General features: G+C 41.3%; 1 protein-coding gene across 1 annotated transcript in view; it reads left to right on the top strand.

The window, feature by feature from the left end:
- The window catches only part of pmfbp1 (polyamine modulated factor 1 binding protein 1), a 92342-nt gene that overhangs the window by 46315 nt on the left and 23308 nt on the right, over positions 1–22719 (top strand). The window contains exons 8-19 of the mRNA XM_008276301.1: positions 1349–1528; positions 6491–6574; positions 6929–7096; positions 7267–7350; positions 8095–8262; positions 10304–10534; positions 10664–10894; positions 12716–12817; positions 13144–13220; positions 13532–13676; positions 15191–15428; positions 21017–21101. Coding sequence (XP_008274523.1) covers positions 1349–1528; positions 6491–6574; positions 6929–7096; positions 7267–7350; positions 8095–8262; positions 10304–10534; positions 10664–10894; positions 12716–12817; positions 13144–13220; positions 13532–13676; positions 15191–15428; positions 21017–21101 — 1793 coding nt within the window. The remainder of the gene's footprint in view (positions 1–1348; positions 1529–6490; positions 6575–6928; positions 7097–7266; positions 7351–8094; positions 8263–10303; positions 10535–10663; positions 10895–12715; positions 12818–13143; positions 13221–13531; positions 13677–15190; positions 15429–21016; positions 21102–22719) is intronic.

The raw sequence follows: 22719 nt of genomic DNA, 5'->3' as shown, positions 1-22719 counted from the left end.
TAAAGAACCATGTTTGTATGAATATCACTTAGCCATTAGAGGGAATAAGACAGGGGGAGGGGTTAAACATTGTTTTGATAATTTTTCTCCTTCCATTCATTATTTTACTTTAGATCATTCTCATTTTTTTCTGCTTTCATTCTCGTCCTTTTTTTTCCTCTCTCATCTGCCTTGTCCAGCCTCGCTCTTGCCCCAATGAGAACCAGTGGTAATGAATGTGAACATTAGAGAGTCGTACGCATGATGAATGGAATGGCCTTTAGGTTTCTCTCACTGTCCTTTCTCTCTCATTCTTATTATTCTCCCTCCCTCCCTCCCTCTCTCTCTCTCTCTCTCTCTCTCGCTCTCTCTCGCTCTCCCCCTCTCCCTCTCTCTCTCTCTATCTGTCTCCCTCCCTCCCTCTGCATTTCTTTCTCTCTCCTTCTTTTCGCCCCTCTAGGTGTATCAGAGTGGCGCGTTGCAGTGATGTGTTTTAGGCTTAAATTAACCCATTTACTGTGTCCTTGACCAAACCAAGTCATTTGTCTGGCAGCTAGTGTTTTAGCAGTGTGGGTGCCTGTCAGCCAGCTAAATGAAATACATTCAACATAAAAGTAACACACTCTTAGATGCCGACTTTATGCCCTTACTTTTCTATCACTAACTCAATTCCCCTGTTACCTTTTTGACATCGCTGGAGTGCTTAGACGGCAGCGGCAGTTTAAACACGATCATTTTAACACCGTATTTGCATTGCGTGTTACTGATGTTCTGGGGGCTCATTTTGAAAAATCGCAGTGTCACAGGTTTATGTAACCATTTGGAAATGAACTGGTTTCTGCCTCTTTCAGGAATATGAGCAGCTTGCTTGGAAGATTTCATACATTAGAAAGGTGCAGTGACCCATGGACCCAGTGTTAGGAACAACATATTGTTTCTCTTGGCTGATGAGAAGAAAAGGACAACAACCCTCTGTCAGTCCTGCCTCCAAGTTTAAGAAACGCTACTCTAAAGTTAGTGTCCTACAGCTTTATGATGAGTAGTCAAGCAGTTTTATTGGTCCTGACTGAAAGCAGTAACTGTAGGGTTCCCTAGCCTGGCACAAAGCCTTTATGATGTTCCCTTTCACTGCTATGGTGACAAAGCAGAGGCAAACGTCTCCAAATGATGCTTTCATTCCCTCCTTCTCCTGCTTGCATCTTGTTGTAATGGTTCACCCATTCTTCTCTTTGCATGCTGCTCCTCCACAGCTCTCTTTACGGCTGTCGCTCTTCTTGTCCCCCTCAAAGCCTCTGGAGGATGTTCAATCCGTAGACAAACTGTACTTACATGCCCCCTGCCATTCTCCCTCTCTCTGCTCACACCTCAGTTACAAACAAGCGAGCGTACATTGAATGATATCACCGAGACCCTGGATCAGACCAGAACCACGCTGAACACAGACAGGCAGCAGAGAGACAAGATCCAGGACGAGTTGCACCATGCCGGCAAAGAGGTGGAGCGTCTGCAGGTGGAACTAACTGATGCACGTATCGCCACAGAAAAGAAGGTAATTGGTTTCTTCTGCAAGGTCTTCACTGAAATATTAAATTATGAATTCCTGTAAAACCTCACTTGTCTGACTTTGTCGTTTTATTGTAACAATTAAAGTGCTGCGAGCCCATTTGACTCACCGGTTTTGGCCATGAGTTGTTACTACATTGAAGGTGAGTTTGCTTGCTCTCCAGGTCACGATGCATTTTCCACATAAGGTGGACAATGTCAGGGAATAAATGGTTAACTAAAGATACGCAATTTCTACAGGATTGGAGATTAAATATAATATTCACTTTAATGTAATGCATTGTCTTTTCCCACAATGGGGCTGATAAGAGGGGTCACGCAGGTGAGGGATTCATTTAAATATGAAATTTTCAAATGTAATATTCACTGTGACAGGCATTGTCTATTTCTACAATGGTGCTGATAATAAGGTTTTAGATAATGGGTAATGGGATGTTCTGATATTTAGAGCCTTATTAAAAACACACACTTTTGACGAAGACAGACTTTTGACGAAGACTGTCCAAACTCCTACAGTAGGAGGGACTCCAGTAAAACTAAAATGACTTGGTCATATGCTACATTGCTTTTTAGCCATTTCAGTGCTCTGCCCTTCTTGTGATACGCCAGCAGCATATGTTAATGCTTAGTGGTTTGTATTTAACCTTCAATTAACCAGGTTGGAAAGATACTCTTCCCTAAGCCTAAGAATTTCAAGGGCTTGAATTTGTAAAACAAGAAAAAAAAAAAAGGGAAGCAGCACACAGGGTTCAATCCTTTTCAATGGCAAGCCTCTTCACTCACAATACTCTTTTTCACTATGTTTAGGGTGAGAGTTAAGGTCAGGATTTTTCTGGCTATCATTGAGGCTATTGTTACAACCGTCACTCAGTTTGTAGAGTGCACATTTAAGACTTGCGTGCTCTGTGACTCATGTTATATTACAGTAAATGGGCTTTGATGGAAATGGCATATTTTAATTAAAACCTCTTGTATTGCACTCGAGGAGTTTTCCTACAGGATGGAAGCAAACAGTTGCATTGTATGTTTTTACATAAACCTGGTCGGTTGAATGTGTCTATGTTTATGTGTATTGTTGTGCATGCACAGTGTATGCAGTTCTCTCTGCTGTGCAGCGTACTTCTGTGTGTGTGTGTGTGTGTGTACATGTGCATGTGTGTGTGTGTGTGTCTGGTTGTGTCTTTCATGTTTGAATTGGTTAAGTCAACGGATGGACCATTACACTCTGTCCAGGGATCTGGTTTCTGCTCCACATCTGGCCTTGCTTTATGCACCAAAACTGGTTTTTCTCTGATGTATTACAAGCTCCCTCTCACACACCCACACATGGACACACACACACACACACACACACATGCGCACACAGTCACACTTACAGCTTTGCATTCACTCATGCACAATTCATTCCATCATTGCATGGACAGTGGTAGTCGTAGGTGTGTGTAAAAGAGAGAGGGAGAGAGAGTGTGCCTGCTCCCTCTCGAATATAAATGAAATGGAGAACTTTGCATTAAGTATTTTCCTCTGCAGCTCTAAATGTCCTAACATTAGCACAGCTGAACAAATACTGTCAACACTCTCTCCTTCATCTTAAATGTACTCTGCTGATTCACTCTCCCTTGTACACTCGCTCTCTCTCACTTAGACTTCTTTGCTCAGAAGAAAAAGAAAGCAGTTTTCTGTAGAGACTGACTAGTCCAGTCATTTTTTAAAACTCTTATTAACTGTTTGGAAGTAGACATGGGAAAGGCTTATATTTTAGAAACCACTGCACACTTGTATCTGTGTTTTATTTTTTTTCTGTTTTCATTTGATCGCTTTCTTGCTAGGAAAAGTTCAATTATTATTTTACCCAAACACAGATTTTGATATTCAAATCCTCTTTAGTCCAGCTATTGTCTGTTGTTGAAGTCTTTTTTTTTTCTTTTTGTAACCACAAAAAGAAAAAGACTTAGGAAATGCGTTAAATAACAGCAGATGTTTGTTCTTTTTTTATGCAAATGTAATATATTTAAGCACAAAGTCCTCCCTAATTCCTTTAATTCCCTACCCTTTTAAAAAAAATCGGAATTCCTTTTTACTTATCCTCCATCTCTATTAGCGGTTCTCTCCATCTCATTAACTCACTCACATCATCATCATGTGAATAACCACATGTTGCTGTAATTTCAACATGAGGTTAAAGTGTTACGCTGTTCCAAACTCCCCCAGTGAGAAACTTGAAAGTAGTAAAATCATTAACATCACAAGGGGCTTTGTCTCAGAGAGGATCTACTTCATCTTCCCAGGACCAAAAGTCACACACAACACACACACACACACACACACACACAGAGCTCTCTAGAGGCAGTTTTTTTTTTTAAATGCTCAGGTCATAAATGCACACAGGAGGAAGAACAAGGGGTGGACTGAGTGAGACAGGAGGTGGGGGGGGGGATCTTGTGAGTGGAGAATTCAGTTTGCAGTAGCAAAATGTGGCCATAGAGTCTTCCTTTTATTCGGGGAGGTTGAACAGCTTTTTCACTTCAAAAAAGTATTCAAATGTGAAGGTTAGGGCCTTTTATTTCAGATAGGTCTCTGTGACCCATTACTGTGAATTTAAAAATGTTTGATTCTGAATACATTAGTGGGAGCTGATCAATGACTCAAAACTGCATGTAGACTTTTCAAAGCAAATGAAATTATGTGCTCCATGAAAGCAAAAATCTGCAAATGTTAGTTCCATGTGTGATGTTCAGTCTTTTTATCAATTCGTTACGCTCAGACATGTGTGTGTGTGTGTCTCCGGCGTCCTCACAAATCAAGAGAATTTAAAAAGTATGCACTCGTAGTTCCTGAAAGAATTCAAATCGTATGGTTTTTTTGAAATGGACAAGGGGCTTCACAGGAGCGAGAACGGGAATGAAAGGAGGCAGAGTGAGCGGTACTGGGGGGGGAAGGTAAGCAGCACTGAGGAAGGTTGTTGGAGCCTTCAAGGTTGGACATGGACAGACGTCGGTCCTGCTCACAATGCTTTACAACAGTCAGAGTAGCTTACAGATTTTTTCTCTCTCCTCGCTTTCTCTCTTGATCTCGCTTATTGCTCATTTCTTTTCTTGCCTTGCCACTTCTCCCTTTCATCCACCCCCCTTCACTACCCCCCTCCCACCCCCAACTGTTCAAATATTATTTCTCCCCACTCCTGTCGTCCTCTCCCCCCTTTTTTCTCCCTCTCTTTATCTTGTCATTGCCTGTCAGTAGGGATTCTATCTACGCTGAGTGTTGTGTGCGTGCGTTATGTGTGAACACATTGAGACTGAGATACACTTAAGAGCTCATTGATTTAAAAATACCTTCGATATTGGAGGTCCCCTCCTGCAGATTCGTTCAGGAGCTTATCACACACACATAGACATCCACGCAGAGATATGCATAAACCAAAGCGCCACTCCAAAGTTTCTCCTTAAACTTTGTGATTGACCTAGTTAGCGTGTCGTTTTGACAAGTTGTCTGTTTTGACACGACATCCTCCAGTGTTTATCAACATCCATTCTGCCTATCACACACTCACATTGGGAATTCACGCATACACACACTCAAAAGATAAATCAAGCTAAGATTTGAAAATTGGCACAAAGTGAGCGCTGTATTTGCTATGGGTAAGTGGAATGACTTGCATTCGTAACACGAATAAAAGCTTCGGTCAGTTTTTTTTTTTTTTTTTTCCTAAGTGCACGTCGGCAACGTTTTATCTGATGTCTGTGGAATGCAAAAACACAACCTGTATCATTTCTGTCCAGGGTACTACCTGTTTGTTTGGGTCTAAGCCTTTACAAGAACGCTCATGTGTGGTTGAGCTGCATGGCAGAGTGTGTGTGTGTGTATGTGTGCGCAGATTTTTAGTTTCTTTTTTTTTTTTTCTCTCTCTCCTCCCCTTGCCGTAGCTCAGGTTTAGTGTGTTTAGCGAGCCTGGCCGTCGACAGCCAGAGGTGAGGGGTCAAAGAGCCAAGTTAACTCCATCAATCCCTCCGGACAGTTACAAACGAGCCCTCAGCTCTGGTCAAAACAATCCCTGGATCATGCAGCACGGACAGGAGGTGGGCAAGGATGGAGAAAGAGAGGGCGATTCAATTTGGCATGAAGGACTGTTGTACATGGAAAGTGGAAAATATGTGCAATAGTAATAAATACGCTGTTGAAATTAGACTAAAGCGGATAGTGTCTTTGTCATTATTAGCATTTTGTAATGTTGTAGAGTAAGACGAGGCTGCGGTTGTGCTATTTAGCATCTTTATTCATTGCATGAGTTTACCTATAAATCACAACAGTCCTGTCCATTGTGCTTTTGTGAAGTTAACCCATCTTTTGACTAGTACATTTTATAAAATATTCCAAAATACATTAAACACCTATTTAGCTCAAAACCCATACCTGGCCGGTTTTAACTGCCCACAAACAGAGGAAGACTCTGACAAGAAACAGACTCAGTGAACACAGACAGAAGAGATAAAAAGTCCAAAACATTCCCCTGGGCAAACTTGTGAGGAATCACGCCCACGCGAATGCACGTGCAGACATGTACACACAAACAACACACACTCATTTGGCATAGAGCTGAAGTGGGTAATTAGGGAAGGTCACCAAGGAAACAGACAAACACAAGCAATTGTCAGACATACTGAATACTCTAGAGAAGGATTAACAACCATTTCTCTGTATGCAGTGCCATCTACGCGTTACCTAAACAAAAATATGAAAATAACACTGGAATAGGTTATCTCAATTCTATAAACACTGACTTTAGTTCCCCTGTTTCCTGAGATACAGTTTTTGTTGCCAGCGAATCAAGCAGATATCCTTCGTAACATTGTCAAAATATTATGAAAAGGTGCACTTGTGTATTGCAATTAAAAAAAATAGTATAATCCAGCATCCTTTAACAGCGAGAAAAAATGTCTTTGTCTTACAGATACAGAAGAGGGAGATAAAGATGTGTGCGCTGGTGAGGGAGCTCGCGGAAAATAAAAAGCAGCTCTCTGAATGTCAGAAAGAGGTAAAAAAACATCGGCTTTATAATCCACCAAAATACAAAATCGTTTTTTAAGCGTTTATCACTGATAAAAATCTTTTTTAAGTTAAAAGAACACTTGATGCCATTATGAAAGAAATGTAATTACTCTAATATGTATTTGGTAATAGAATCAAAATCTGAATCAGTTTATCATTCTTTTTTATGTGGATTTTATGTTAGAGTGGGTTTTGTAGTACTTCAATTGCTTAATTGTATTATTCCATTTTCTTCTCGGAGTGTTATTTAAAGTAAAAATTTGTTGTCCTAATCTGAGTTCTAAATTGCTGTGAGACTGTAGAACTGCCGGAGCGACTTAATTATACTGCATATTCACAGCTGCTTCGAAGACAGACGGCTTTGGAGAAAGTGAGCGAGGAGACGGATGAGCTGAGAGCCAAGATGGAGGACCTCAGCAGAGAGAGTGTCCACCTCAACCAGACCAAAGAGAGACTGGAGGCTGACTTGGCTTTGAGCCACGAGAAGCTTCACACTTCACACCTGGAGGTCCGTCTCTCTTCCTCTGTCCCTGTCTGCATGCGCTCAAGTATCTGTGTGTGCACAAGCATGCAGTGGTCAGAACTACGCGGCAAAATCTGCGTAGATGTTTTAAAGCTGAATATTTCATAGCGAGAAACATTTGCAATTTGTTTCACGTGTCTTTTTGTGTGGTTTAGGTTCGAAGCAGAGATCAGTTCATTCTGCAGCTGAGAGCTGAGATGAAGACAGCTGAACAAAAGCATCAAGGGACACAGAAACAGGTGTGGTGGGGGTTTTTTGTGCTGATTTATGTTGAGTCGCACTTCTCGGGTTGTAATATTACAAATTTGAGAGATTTTACTGAACAATATCAACTGTATGAAATGTCACACTTGATCCCATTAAAACAGCTTATTTGACACATTCCAGCTGTGTTTCATGAAAAGCATGTTTTCATATTTGTTTCTCTTTTCGGGTTTCAAATTTGTCTTAGGGCTTGAATTCAATTCTAGGTGGTACTACAAGGGTCTTAAACCTGTCTTGCTATTTTTTTTGTTTTTGTTTTTGTTTTCCTTTCATTTGCTGAGGCTAGGTTGAGTGAGCACCCCTGTGTTTCTTTTTCCAACACTGCCCTGCTTTACACCCACAGAGTTGCACACATCCACTCGAGGGAAGTGCCCAAACCAGCAATAGTCTTCTACTGTTGGCTACTGAGCAGCTCCATTAGAGCAGTGGGAGGCGTAGCACCTTGCTCAAAGGCTCCTCGAAAGTTGGAGCTAAGGAAAAGGGAATCGTTACTCATTCATGTTTGCTGTGCCTACATTTTCCCAGCTGGTCCTGAGACTAAACTGGGAAACTCTCTGACTCAAGCCTGACTCCCTCACTTTTTGGCTACTGCCACCCCCTCACTGTTTTTTTTTTTTTTCCTGTCTGTCTGTCAGTCTGTGTGTGCGTTGTATGCCGACATAAAGTTTTTTCTTTCCATCCTTTTCAGTTTTCATCTTTTTCTCTCTCTTCTTGCTCAGGTGACAGCACTGGAGGAAGAGGCAAGACGCTTGAACCACAAGGTCAGAGCACACGAGGAAGAGGCCTGTCAGTTAAGCGGAAAGCTGAGAGATATCGAGCACCTTAAAGACCAAAAGGAGGCAGAACAACAGCAACTATACGATCAGCTCCATATGAGTCAGCAACAGGTAAGGAATACCTCTCTCCTCTCCTCTTAACCTTTTTTTTCATCTTACCTACCTACAGGTGAAACCTCTAGTGAAATCTATAAATCAGTTGAACTCTGACCTGGAAGCTGTGAAGCAGGTTCACACAACTGAATTGCAACGCTGGAGGGGGACCAGTGCCCTGCTTCACAGCCGATTGAAGCTGAACAACTCTGAGCTCAGCCAAATACACCGTAAGCTGAAGGATTGAGAGTCGGAGGTCGCAAAGCTCAAGGACAGTTTAAGTCAGAAGCACATAACCATGGAGAAGGCAGGTCTTTTGTCCGTTTAGGTGTCAGTCAGCTGAGCCACAATCCCATGGCAATTTTCTGTGTTAATCCAGTAAACAGCATTAAAAGAAAAATCGGATGCATTTATGCATCTGAGTGCGAGTGATCTAAATCACAGTCGACAATCAAGCAGTCAGGGTTTTCTGCCAGCAACAACAAACTGACCCGTTTATTGCAGACAAGCTTTATCGCATAGTCAACTTACATATATTCCCATGTACATCATCTGAATTACTAAACAAGACAGGATGACCCTTCTGTTTATCAACCTCTCATATCTAATTGAACCCAAACATGAATACAGACAGGGAAATACAGACTAGAAAGGATTGGGAAAAAAAAAGAGGAGAACAATAAAGTTATTATCAACTGAGGCTCAACTTGGGTAGTCATGTGACAACCATGAATAGTCAAAGGACAGGGCGAACGAGGTTCGTCAGGTCATGAGGGTCAAATGGTTTTGTTTTTGTTTTTTTTCCATCGCGTTTAATGACGGTTGTTTGCTTCTCCAAAGCACAAGCTCTTGATTATGGTCACAAGAAAGCCATAGTGTCCCCATTAAGCCTTGTTAAGAGGCCTTTCATCCAGTAACAGAGAAAAAAAATGCTAACTTCATTATTAGTGTTTGGATTGCAGGGTAGTGGATTGATTAAAGGAGAAGAAATACTGTGTCACGGAGCAAATAATATATACAGCTTTCGTAGGTGAAGTTGGCATATGACAGCTTACTTGCTATTGTGTGTGTGTGTGTGTGTGTTTCATAGTGCTACTTTAAAACTGTTACCTTGGATAACCTTGGGTAAAACATTCACCACCATCACACTCAGATAAAATCGAGTGTACATGGACTGAGTCAATGGTTTTAAACAGTCCACACACACACACACACACACGCGCACACGCACACGCACACACACACACACACACACTTGCGCGCGCATCCGTACACCTACACAGGCTGTTCAGCTTCTGACTCGAAAATAGAGAATCGCAGTTGATGACTCCTCTCCTCTCCTCCGGTTTGTGTCTCTTTCTGTCTTTTCATGAGCAACTTCTCTACCCAGTCATGCTACCTTCTATCCAGTGTTAGTCCTAGATGGGCCCAGTTAATCCCTGGTTAAACCAAGCTGCGGTGAACCACTGAAATCTAACTAGTTGGCTGTCATTAGTCGTAAACCCTCATGTTCTGATCCAGATTATAGCGGGATTAACGTGGATGAACTCAAGATGAGTGTTAGAGCGGGTTTAACTTTCTCAACCTCTCCCCTTGAAAGGTGAGCCACGGTAGGATTCTTAGTGTTATGCCGGGATTAAGCTTGGTTTCACTTCCTGGATTCCTCTTTCATTATGACAGAGGTTGCCGTAGAGCAATGCAGCATGTTGCACCACATTAGGCAAACTAGCATACTAAACTAGCACTATGATGATGACGAGGATGGTTGATGCTGTAGTGGTTTTAGCATTTAAGTGTAAATTTGTAAGATAATTAATTATTTTTCATGCATACATTATGTCTTCCTACTCCACATATTAGCTCCTTATTGCACAACTTGGCAGCTGTTTAGTAAATTTTCTCACATCCCCAATGCTGTTCTTCTTTAAAAAAACAAAAAACAAAACAGTGTTTGGGTCTTTCTAAAAAAAATGTAGCAGGTTTTTCACTTAAATGGAGATGAAAAGTTGTTTTTTTTGTCATCAACATTTGTGTTTCATTTGACTGTGTTTGCTTTCAGGTTGAGACACTTAAAGAGAAACTAACGAAGCAGGAGGCTGACATGGAGCTTCTTCACCAGCAGCTAAAAAGAGCCAAGGGCAAGCTGAAAGAGGCCAGTTTGCAAAGCCAGGAGCAGAAAGAAACCGTAGCAATTTTTAAACAGAAGTACACTGCGGCAATAGACAAGGCGCAGAGGGTGCGAGGGCAGGTGGAACTTCTGGAAGAGGAGCTACGATATTCACAGCAACAGGTGGATTTAAAGTAGAGTTCATTAAGATCAACACTTTTTCTATAAGTTTTGTGTGACATCTCTTCATTGTTCAGTTAAGCTACAGTCTAAAATTCTGCCAATGCCTTATTCACTCTGTTTTATTGGTAGCTAAAAGAGTCACAATTGGCAACTCATTCAGTGAAGGAAGAGTTAGCTGATCTGGAGAGGCGGTACCAGGAAAAGGTTGGCCAATGGGAGAGCTCGCAGGAGGCTCTTGACCGATTAGCGGATGAGCTACAGGCCAATCAGAACCTACGAAGGGAGAATCAGCAAAAAGCAGATCATTTCAAAAGCATGATGGGATCCCTCCAGGAGCAGATGGACATGTTCAAACAGCAGGTTAGGACAAATGTGCGAATTACATAACCATTTATAGACACAGAAATGATACAGACACAAAAACACACATGGTGCGTAGTTAAACCTGTATCTGCATCTCCTGTATCTCCAGAGATACTGATTAGTTTGCATCAGTGATGAACAGTTTTAGCCATTTAAAAAAAAAAATTGTCGAGCTGTTTTGTTAGACATTTTTGAATATTCCCTTTGCGACAGAAAACACCTGAAAACACAGTGTTCCTTGTACTATTTAAATGTGAAAATCAGTGGAAAGGCTGGTGACATGGCTCATTCAGTGGCCGTCTTTCATTTCAAAATGAGCAACCAATAATGTTACAATCTTCATCGTCTCACAATGTATTTTTTAACCTCAGCATAAGGATTTAAACGACATGTTTAAAGTTTTAGGTTTACTCAGATGGGTGTCTCTGTGGTTTTGAGTGTGCACCCAGGTACTTGCCAGCTCCAACAGGGCTGTGTGAGCACACGCATGGGTGAATTCGTGTTGTCGCATGTGTGTATATGTGTGCGCACAAGTGTGCGTTTGTGCACGTGTGCACTGACGTGTGTCACTTAATCTTTTCTCCTTTTTCTTTCTGTTTTATATTTACTACGTCAGGCAACAAATGAATCATCTTTATTACGGAGAAATTTAATTTGGATGAACTTAACTGCTGCCGCCAAGGTCAGACGGGCAGAATGTCATTTTAATCCAATCAACTTTAATCTGTTGGTTATAAAAGAGTTAGGCTGTTGAAGAATGGCTGTATCTCAGGCCCTTTATTACACTGGCTAATGACTTTGATTGTGAGGCGCCTATCAAGAGGTTAGGAGTTCCTATGGTGCTTCACATCCTGCTAATTTGCTACCTCGTGTCACTATCGGGCTCAACTAACCCTAAAATCACTATTGCCTTCATTCCCTGTTTACGAGAAAATCCAAATTTTAAAGAAAGCCAAGTGCTTATCAAATTTTAAAACATGACTATAAAACCACTGTACAAGTTATAACGTTTCACATTTGAGGGTAAATAGAAAAAACTGTAACTTCCATAGTGTGGGTATAGTATCTTAATTCTATCTCTATTCTGGTCCATTTGTATTCTAACTGGGGAATATTTCGCTATAACATTAAGATGAACACTAGAAGACAAGTAAAATTTCTCTCCTTTTCTACAAAGATGTCTACTTTTGAATTAGTTGCATAATTTGCCTATATAAAAGGGAACAGCTAATAGACTAAGATTGAGAACAGTGATACATTAAGCAGTTTTTCTTACTTTTTTGCATATTGAACATAGGCAATGTTCTCAGTGGTAGAAAACAATAAGGTACATTTTGCTTTTTTTTTTCCTTTTCTTTTTTGCAGAGGTATTCCTTTGTAATTAAGAGAAAAACACTCAGATTTTTATGCGCAATTGTAGTCTTCCCAAACCAGATTCACTTGTTAATGTTGCGCTTGCTGTGTTGGGGTTTGTCAGCTGTGCCGGGAGCACCAAGGCCACATGTGCAAATCAATACACAAATGAGTGGAACACATAATAATGCAATTCCTTAATGGCACATCAATGTCATTGTCATTTATTAGTAAAAGAAAATGCACCTAATCTGTTGAAATTTAATTCATTACAAATGTACCCTTTTGTGACTTTTTCTGTTTTAGAGCGGTTGCTGTTTGCATTATGGTGGGAACATTATCAGTGGATACCTGATTAAAATCAGACTAAAACAGGCAACATTTAAACATGTTAGATCTTTGAAATGTTAAAAAAAAATTGTTCCTTCTCTCTACCCATTTCACTTGCTCTCTCTCTGCTCATAGAAACTGACAGTGGAGCGTGACCTACGGCTCTATCAGCAGAGCCATTCTTATTCAGACGAGGAGTATCTCAGCCTGTCACGACTCAGACAACAGCTACAGAAGGTAAGACGGGATTGTACTGTTGTTAAGGATTCCAAGTTGTGCATGTTATCACTGCAAAAAACAATAAAATATGTTTGCTATAATTACAGAATTAAAAGTTGTATTCAGTGATGACAACTTAGAGATTATACTTGTTTGCATTATAGTTGTGTGTAATACGTACATATAAATGTAGAGTTACACTTACAGTTTGTTTCACACTGACAAAAAAAATTGCTACACTCCAGCAAAAAATTTACCACAAAACTTTTGCTACATTCCAGCGCCCTCATTCTTTGCACGTGTGTGTGTATCTGCATGTGTGTGTGTGTGTGTGTGTGTTTCAGTGCTGCACTGAGCAGGTTGAACGCCTTGCGGAGTGTGAAAAGGCTATTCTTCAGATGAAGTCAGAGCTGGAGAGACAGTAATAACGGAGTCTATAAAACTCTCATTCTCCTCTGCTGATCCTGGTTTCTGTCCTTGTCTTTCCTCTCATGCCCTTCTCCTCTGCCTCCACCCCCAACTCTTTCTCATTCTTTTAACCATTTACTCACCAAATGGCACACAATAGTACATAATAGGTTAGAGGGAAAATGTAACAGAGTGTATTCAAATAATTTGTTTTAATTCAGCTAATCTCTTGCCTGTTTAAAATATATATTTTGTTAACTGGGACAATGTGTTCTTTACACAGCAGTATGGTCAGGCAGTCATTCTTTTTTCTTCTCTTCACAGAACTCAGGAAAACATGGGTTTGAAGCAAACTCTTGCTGCTTCCCACCACAAGCACCTGAGCATTCGCAGCGAGCTTGAAGACGAAGTTGCACGTTTGAAAAAAGAAGTATCATGCTTAGAACTTGAGCTGGCGGGCACCCAAAAGGTATTAAAGTAATGCATATCTGCTGACTTGTCCTCTAATTTAAAGAGAGCCATATTAATTTGACCCGTGTCCCCTCCACTTCTGAATCCAGAAGCCTCTTCCATTGTCCTTAAAGGTTGCCTGTGCATGCATCTCGACAAAGGACGAGAGCTGGAGTTTCAGTTCAAGTTTCCAAACAGGAGTTCTCCAACAACCTCCGCGGGCACCACACACCCACCACTCATGTGATTGTCCTGTGATTGCCTGGCAGAAACAAATTGCCTCGCCATTAATTAAAGCACCAAACGGTGCCAAGGCTGGTGAAATTGACTCCAATTAAGAGCTCAATGGGACACTAAATATTCAAATTACTCAAAGTGGTGACTGTAGCCTGGCAGAGTGCCAAAATTACTGGCAGTCTTGGACACATCGTTTATGTGTGTGTGTGTGTGTGTGTGTGTGTGTGCGTGTGTGTGTGTAGGTGTGTGTGTGTGTGTAGGGCTTTGTGTGCGCAGGTGGAAGTTGTAACATTGGATTTTGCACATTAATTGGTGCGTTCTCTGGCACATACAAGTGAAACACATGTTAATGCTTACCAGGATCATATGCATGCACACATACGTTCTGTCTGACAAACACACACACACACACACACACAAACACACACACACACACACTTGTGTAGGTAACAGTGGTGTACTCTCTTGCTGTCAGACCTTGTCCATTCATCCAGCCATCTTCCCTGTGGAATACCATGTAATGAGGCCATGTCATGTAGGGACACATATATTGAAGGCTACATCTACATTCATCACATGCATTATGCATGTACACATTATTAATCGTTATTATTATGCATATATCCATAATTATACAAGAGTTTAATGCTTTGCATGAATGCTTAGTCATACGCTGAGTTCACAACTATTGAGAGTGAAAGATTTTTTAAGAGAACTGATGTTTAAATGATGATGATGATGTTTTTCATGGGCTGAAGCCTTAAATTACTCATATAGAGCATCTAGGGTGAGCTGATCAAAAAGAGACAGTTCTTAATACACGTCAGGAGTACACACGTTGCACTGTATGTGATGTATGAACAAAAAATCATCAGCTGTGAAGGGCTTTCTCATAAGTTAGCAATGAGCAGACTGAACTACAGTATGCCTTCCAAAACACCTCACACAGAAGTGATGAACTATATACATGCCAACAGTTGCCTCTGAGGCGAGGCACTAAATGTCCACTTTCATGTCCACCGCCGTCTCTCTTTTCTGGCTGTAAGTCCAAGGCAAATATGTATTTTTGTTTTGGTTGAAAGTTTTATTCAAGGTTTTCAGTGGATAAAAGCAAATGCAAGTGGCAAAGCAAAATCAAATAATAAGTGATTGCTCAAGACATATTTTAGAGTCCTTTTGATGCCAAGTGTGAAGTGCATTCTAAACACGGTTGGTAAGATGCTTGATCTGAACAAGGCCATAGACGCAACACATGCATGTGTCACTTATTTACTGTTCCTCTTACTTGTGCTGCAGATACAGGTGACGCTCCTCAGGCAGTCTGAGGAGGAGCTAACGGAGGCCAGATGGGAGTCTGCGAGAAGGAGTAGAGAGGTGGATGTACACAAGGGAGAGGCGCAGAGACTTCAGGGGGAGTTGCAGAAGGAGGAGGAGAAGATGAGGAGAGCCATCGGACAGAACCAGAGCCTGAGCGCCTCCGTCGGGCAGCTGAGGCAAGAGCTGGTGGAGCTACGCAACAAGCACCAAGTGACAGGTAGCCATCAGTCGATAAACTCACACAAGTTGCTCATGTCACCCATCCGTCTGTCCATTTAACCACGAACAAATAACTTTACAGTCAACCATACACATATGTAACATATCAATTAACTTTCATGCTCAGGTCAGATACACAAGAAAGTCAAGTTGTGCAGTTTTCTATAAAGAATATATTTGTTTTTCTTCTTCGCTCACTGTTTGATCCCCACATCAACCTACTTTTCTTGTCATCTCTCTGGATATTTCCCTGCTGCTGAACTTTTGGGCAACACTGGCCATCAGAAACCCATCGCATGCTGGAGGAGCTACAGTATGCAGCGCGTGTTGCCTTTTCTTCCAGCAACTGCCACGCTGTTGTAAGCTCAATCAGTTAGCTTGAATTAGCCAGCATTGTGGTGATTTGGTTGCTAGTTGTCTGCTTACAATGTTAACTCAGACACACACACACACACACACACACACACACACAGATAGAGGTTTGATTTAATGGCGCGCTGCTTTAGCTGTATGGTAATGATCTGGTTTATGTGTGTGTGCGCGTGCCCGACGGTGGCCTTTGTAGTAGTGTGTCAGTGCAGGAATGGTGATGGCTGGGTCTCTCTGGGCACAGAAATGTCTCATTAAGAATTAACGTACACATCTACGGTCACGCCAGGCAAACACCTCACATACGCACGCTCGCAGCCATTTCTCCCAACTCCCACTGCTTTAATTAGCACATACACACTGGCTCTCCAAGGTACAAACACACACACACACACACACACACACAGACACACACACACACACACACAATCACCTATTGTCCGCAGAGAGATGAATCTGAGGTCTCTCTCTGTGGCAGACAGTGGCTGGCTTGCTCGGTGAACACTGCTCATTAACAAGATAGAGACAGAAGGACAACGCTGTGTAGCTTGGCCTTTGTCTGTGATCAAAACGCATTCCCTCAACTCTACTCTCCACACAAAACCACATATTATTCAGCTTTTACCTTCAGCAAATACAATCCAGCAATGTAGGGCCTCATTGTAATGACTTAAGAAGAATAAAGATGCATTATTATAACAAAGGGGACATTGTTTACCTGGATATAGCAGTGGTCTGAATAAACTGGGTGAGGAGTCAGCTTGAGAAATTACTGTCATGAACAAAGGGCCTTTTTATTAACACGAAGCCCTTGTCGAGGTTCTTTCTCTATTATGAAGACATCACATTGAGTGGTTATAATTCTGTTTGTTGCTTGATAATGGTAGATCCGGATGGAGTGGGTTGAGAAAACGAACATGTTAGAATGCGGATGGATAGAAAAGTATGGACGCACGCACAAAGAGGTATAAAATAATGAGGGGAGAAGAGAAAAAAAAACTTGCTAGAGGAGACTCTCACCACCAGGAAATTTCATCATAAACACCTTTTTTCATTACTTTTTCATTGCTTTATGTACCTTATTAACCTGGTCTATTGTTGTATGTAGCGTATATGCAGTCACTTGTGAGTATATCATTTTGTAGAATTACAGGATTATTCAGCTGGTTAATAAAAATGCAATGAAATATTAACACAGCAACAGCCAATATCAGCTTTAAAAAACCAATAATCGTGTCAGTCCAAAACTATTTTTGCTGCTGCTGTTTGGACAATTACAGAAATAAACTGGCATTTTTTTTGTGGTCTCTATCAATTTTAGTTTCATTTGTAACTCTGTTTAGTTGTGTGAATTCTGCAGTTTGCAGGGTGTATACATAAATGTAGTTGGAATGTGATGGATATTATACTGAAAGGTCTCTGTGGCCAGATAAAAGGAAAGAAACAGGAGAGGAGAATGAGTTGGGAACCAGGGAAGTGTCACATGGATGAGATTGAAGTGTCTGAAAGCAGCTGGATTCAATCAGACTGTGTCAGGATAGGATGAAGAGACTGGAAAGAAGGGAGTGATTAAAAAGGATAGAAAAAAGTCCTTAAACTTGGCGTATGACTGTATGTGTCAAGTTTGCTGTCACTCTGTCACATATGGCTCTTGAAGTATAGTAAGCATGTGTGCAGTAAATGCAGCATACTGCTCCCCACTGTAGAACATACAGCATCTATAGATAATTACAGAAAATACATATAAAGGTGTAGATGAACAAGATTGTGATCATAATCTGTCCTGTCGAACATCCTATGTGGGGGAATCTAAATGGCTGTCTTCATAGCATGTGCCTGTGAAATTCAAGCAGGGATGGATATTCAAATACGACTGATAGTGTCATCTTACATCTTAAATAAGATGTGTTGTAAGGTGGGCTATAATGCAAAATAAATGTGATGCTGTGTGACAACAAATGAAATAACAGCATAAACAAAAACACTATATCCTTATTTCCACACTTCCACGAAAACAGAAATGTGATATTACCACCCCTCTGTGCTGCTGATGTGCATCTGCCTAAAGATGATGAAATCATTATTTAGCGCACGTGTGCGTGCGAATGTACAAGTGTGTGTGTGTGTGTGTGTGTGTGTGTGTATATGTGTGTGTGCTGCTATCCAATCTGGATCCCTGGACACACACGTGCACAGGCCTCTCTCCTCCAATTCACCTCTATTACTAGCTATAATCCCATTTCACACTCTATCGATCCCCAAAACTGTTGTTCACCGGAACCAGCAGCAAACACTGGCATTTCTCCCCATCATTTCACCACTATTGTTCTTTATTACACAAAGAAGCCACCCCCCCCTCCTCCTCCCCTTTGTCTCAGAGCAAACTCAGCCCTGCTGAAATATGAATTATAAATGTATGGCTAATAAAAGAGAAGGGGGAAAGAGAGAGAGAAAAGGGGAGAGAGTTAGGGATAGAGAGAAGTGGTTGGTAGAAACATCAGAGAAAATGACTCCTTTACAAGAGTCTATTGATCAGTTTCTATCAAAGGGGGATGTCAGACATGAGATTACCTGGCAGTTTGAGCATTAGGTGCCGTGTGTTATAGCCCCGGGCCCTTGTACCGCTGCCAGAGGATTGTAAATAAAGCGGAGAGGAGAGAGCAAGAGGGGAGTGTGTTGGGGTGTATGTGTGTGTGTGAGTTTTAGAGTCTATGTGTGTGTTAGTCTTTGTCTTTGTGAGTGTTCACTGTTGTGTGCATATGAGTTTTTTTTTTCTTCTTCTTGTGGTGTATTTGTGTGCATGACGGTGTGCGGCTGTGTGCCTGCACCTTTTGGCTTATACCCAAAAGCAGTGTTGCAAGCTCATGAAACTTCAGAAAGAGAGAGAAAGAGTCTTGGGAGGCTTTGGGACGTCTCTCGGGAGCACCTTAGCCAGCTACGAATCCCCCAACAAAGCCAAAGGAAGCTCCCATGAAGCCTTATGAAGCTTTTATGAGGGCCAGGCAGGGCCCAGCCTAGCCCCAACCACTGATTCAGGGTTAGCAAGGTTTTCATCCTTCTCATGTTAAAGGTTAGCCGTGAGAGCAGGGTAATCTGACCGCAGATCTGTGATTATAGGCTGATGCTGTATGATGGGCTTTGAAGCTCCTATGAAGGCGTCGAGAGGGAGAGATCGAGAGAGAGTTAGATTATGGACTAATGTCACAGCATAAGTTGTGAAGCCAGAATAAAAGGGTCAAGAAAGGGAGAGACCAAAGATCTTAGATCTTGTGGACTATTGTCATAACTTAACTTGTGAAGCCACTAAAAACAGGTTGTAAAAGGCCTCAGACCTGAGAATATGGACTCTTCTTTCACCGAGATGTGTCAAGAAATCCACAATCCTCTGCAGAGCCTCGATTTATGTGGAAAATGTTGTCAGTATTTGGTCATCAATCCCCACTAAGCTAAATATACCCCACGTCTTATCTATTTGTCTAAGGTAAGCACTTGATGCACGTGTGCGGCAATGTGCTTTGCATCAATCTGTTTTTAAATTTCTAAAAAAGTTTTAAGTACTAAAGTAAGCTGTCTGTTTTTCACTTAATTTTTCTGTGTGTTTCAGCTGTGTGTGCACCTTTCGCTTATGCGTGTTTGGGTGCAAATAGGAGAGTTTGTGTAAACGGTCAGTCTGTGCAGCTAATTGCTCTCTCTGTGGCCTCCCCTGGTGGGAGGTGTCACTGAGGTCACCTCGATACTAATGCCTTGAATACGAATTTGATCCCCATCTCAAGTTTTCACATCTCTGCTTTATTGATTATTGAGATTCATAGCAAACTTTCACCTTGAGGTTCGGTAAAATAGCCAAGGCAGGGCACATGCATACACACACAAATACAAGTGTTTGTGCATCGTTAAATATTTAGCGATTCCGGTTGCAGCTTCAATTTTCCTACGGATTCAGTTTAAACATTTTCGATGCTCCGAAGCTATAAATTAATAATAGTTTTATTAAATGTAGATCTTCTTTCTCTGTATTGTTTCCTTTACGCTGTTGGTTTTAGCTGCCTGCCTGTTCAATCTGTCCCACCGCCACAGCCTCAGCATGGTGTGTGGCCTTAAAAGCATCATAGAAATACGCTAAACATTTCTCTATTTCTATTTCAGACACTCAAATACACTTGCACACAAAGTCAAGGTCTGTCCTGTAAATATTCAACACACACACACACACACACACACACACACACACACACACACACACACACACACACACACATACACATACAGACAGGACAGGAGCACGCACACCTCTTCATATTCAACGCACACACCTTCTCAATATTCACTAGCCTTGGCCACCGATGGCTGACAGTTTATGTTATATTCAATGAATACTGAATTTAGTGAAAAGGTTTTAAGAGCTATGAAGAAACATTGACTCACAAAACAGCACACAGAACAAAAAAAAGGGGGTGGAAGGAGGCAAATCCTAAATTTTAAATTCAAAATGAAAAGGGCCTGCAAAGCAAACCTAACCAAGAAACCTGACTAGTGGTTTATTATGCACCCGCTCAGTGTGCTAAACTACTAAGTGTAGGACAATGGGGTTTTATTGCATGTAGACGGAGGAGACGGCTGAAAAGGGAATGTGATTGAAGGGCTGCAGTCAGGGGTATGAGCTCAAGTGGCCTGCTCAAGGTAAAGAGTGCCATCTATTGACGAAATCAGGGAGCACTTCTTTTGTCTCTCAACAAAAGGGCTGCTTCTCCGTCCAAGTGTAAGCAGCGCAATGTGTTCATTCCTTCCCGTCTCCACCTCTGAAAGGCATTCAGTGCCTCCACTGTGGCAGAGTTCTTCGTTGGCTTTGAAGGTGACTCGCAGTTCATGTTTTTCCACTCACGCTGAACTTGACGAGGAATAATAATCACCCCTGTGTATGCATGTTTCGTAAATCAATATATTAACCTTGGTCTGCTGGAAGATGTGAAGTGCTGCGCACGTCTGTTGTCATATTGCATATTTGTTTCTTTAAAGAATTTTTAAAAATCCAGCCCCGTCTCAAGATAATTTATTAATAACGTATTTTTTTTTTAAAATGCTGTTTTTCTGTCATTTGATTGAGGCCTAGTCTCTAATGAATCCTAACTAAGACCGTCTGAAGTGAACTGTTGCTCTTTATCTCACACTTTTTCTTCATCTCTCTCCTCTCTCTCTCTCTCTCTCTCTCCTGCTCAGTGGAGGAGTTGGCAGCTCGTGCAGAGGAGGCGAGGCGGATGGAGGGGTGCCTGAATGAAGGAAAGCTAGCAGAGGAGAAAATAAGGTAAGAAGGGAGAGAAGGAAAGAGGGAAAGAAGCTTCCTCTCTTATCCCATTCCCCATCGTCCCCTGTGTAAGCTCAGTAATCAAAAACATTTTGACTTTTTACGTGCGGCATACAGTAGGCTTTTTAACTGAACATGTGTTGAACAGAACAGCCCTAAGCTCTAAATGCGTACATTGTTTAAGAGAGTCTTACGGAGCAAAATGCCTAACTTTTTGGTTTGTCACACGTTGTTATTTCTGAACATATCAACTCAAAATTCCTGCTTCTTCTTCTTTTTTTTTTTGCATCCATTCCTGAATTACACAGAAATATCTAAACACAAATTGGTGGCACACGTCGAGTAAGCAGATGTTAGGTCGTGGAGTTCAGAGTTCAGAGTTGAGACCCCTGGTTGACCCCTGTGTGTCACCAGAGCTGTGGTGATGACATCAGCAAGCATGTATCACCCAGTGGAGTGTGTGTTTGTGCGCGTCTGTTTGTGCGCGCATAGTTGCGGTTGTGGCTTTGGCTTCGACATGACCTCACTGCAACGGTCTCCGTCTCAGGGAGTTTCTCGGTTAAGTCGAGCCATGGAACATTTTCATCGTCAACCGACAATTTAAAACTCAGTATGGAGACTTTATAGGTTACATTCTGAATTATTACGTTTTATTACATTTAAACCAATTTTAGGTACTGGATGGTAAAACAATCGCTGTGTCTGCATATTACATCCATTTGCAGAATCATGCTGTTTACTGTTAACCCAGTATTATCTAATAACTGCAAAGACATGAAAGGTTTTTAAGCAACAACACCATACTAATGGCTTCCATCTGTGCTGTGGGAAATCCCCTCCTTTCTCCACAGGATGCCTCCTCTCTTTCTTTCCTTTCTCTCTCCCGCTCTGTTCATCCTATCATATGTTCTCTCCATGGACCAATCTATCAGGCGTTTTCTTTCCTTTTTGTTTTGGCTCTCCTGCTTCTGCTTCAGCTTTTACTCCCCCTGAGTTACTCTATTAGTATCAGTTTGAAAGTTGCTGCTGAAACATTTAGTCAATGGATGTGTGTCGTCAGCTATAATTTATTTGGATTATATATCGTAGGATTTATATATCACATTCTCTTCCGATCATTTGAGAAGAAAATTAATTAAAACTGGCAAGTTCTTGCTGGTTATGCTTTAATAACTACCAAGATTTACTTTTTCATATCATTTTATGATGAATACTTTTTTTTTTGTCTTTCTTTTTTTTTTTTTTTTATTAAAAAGGAAAAGGAAAGTATGATTTAAGGGGATTCCTGGTGTCTTAGAGGTGCTGGCCATCTCTTGCGCTCTTGTTCAACTCTCTGCTGTCCACGATTTCACAAGGGCAGAAGTTAGTCAAGGCAGTATTTCATAAGTAATACTGCAGCTATTAGTAATCTATCAAATGATGGACAAGCACTTATTTTGATTAATCATTTGGGTGTATTTAAAAAAAAAACAAAAAAAACATTCAGTTGCCTCAGCTTCTTTAATGAGAAAATTAACTGATTTTCTTCATCTTTTTTATATTAATCTTAGGATTTTGGGTTTTCAGGAGGACCAAACATGTAATCTGAAGAAATTGCTTTGGGACCTGGGAAGCTGTA

Source organism: Stegastes partitus, unplaced genomic scaffold (assembly GCF_000690725.1).
Source record: "Stegastes partitus isolate 25-593 unplaced genomic scaffold, Stegastes_partitus-1.0.2 Scaffold68, whole genome shotgun sequence".
NCBI lineage: Eukaryota > Metazoa > Chordata > Actinopteri > Pomacentridae > Stegastes > Stegastes partitus.
Note: the sequence above shows the minus strand (reverse complement) of the source record. Positions and strands in the feature narration are given on the sequence as shown.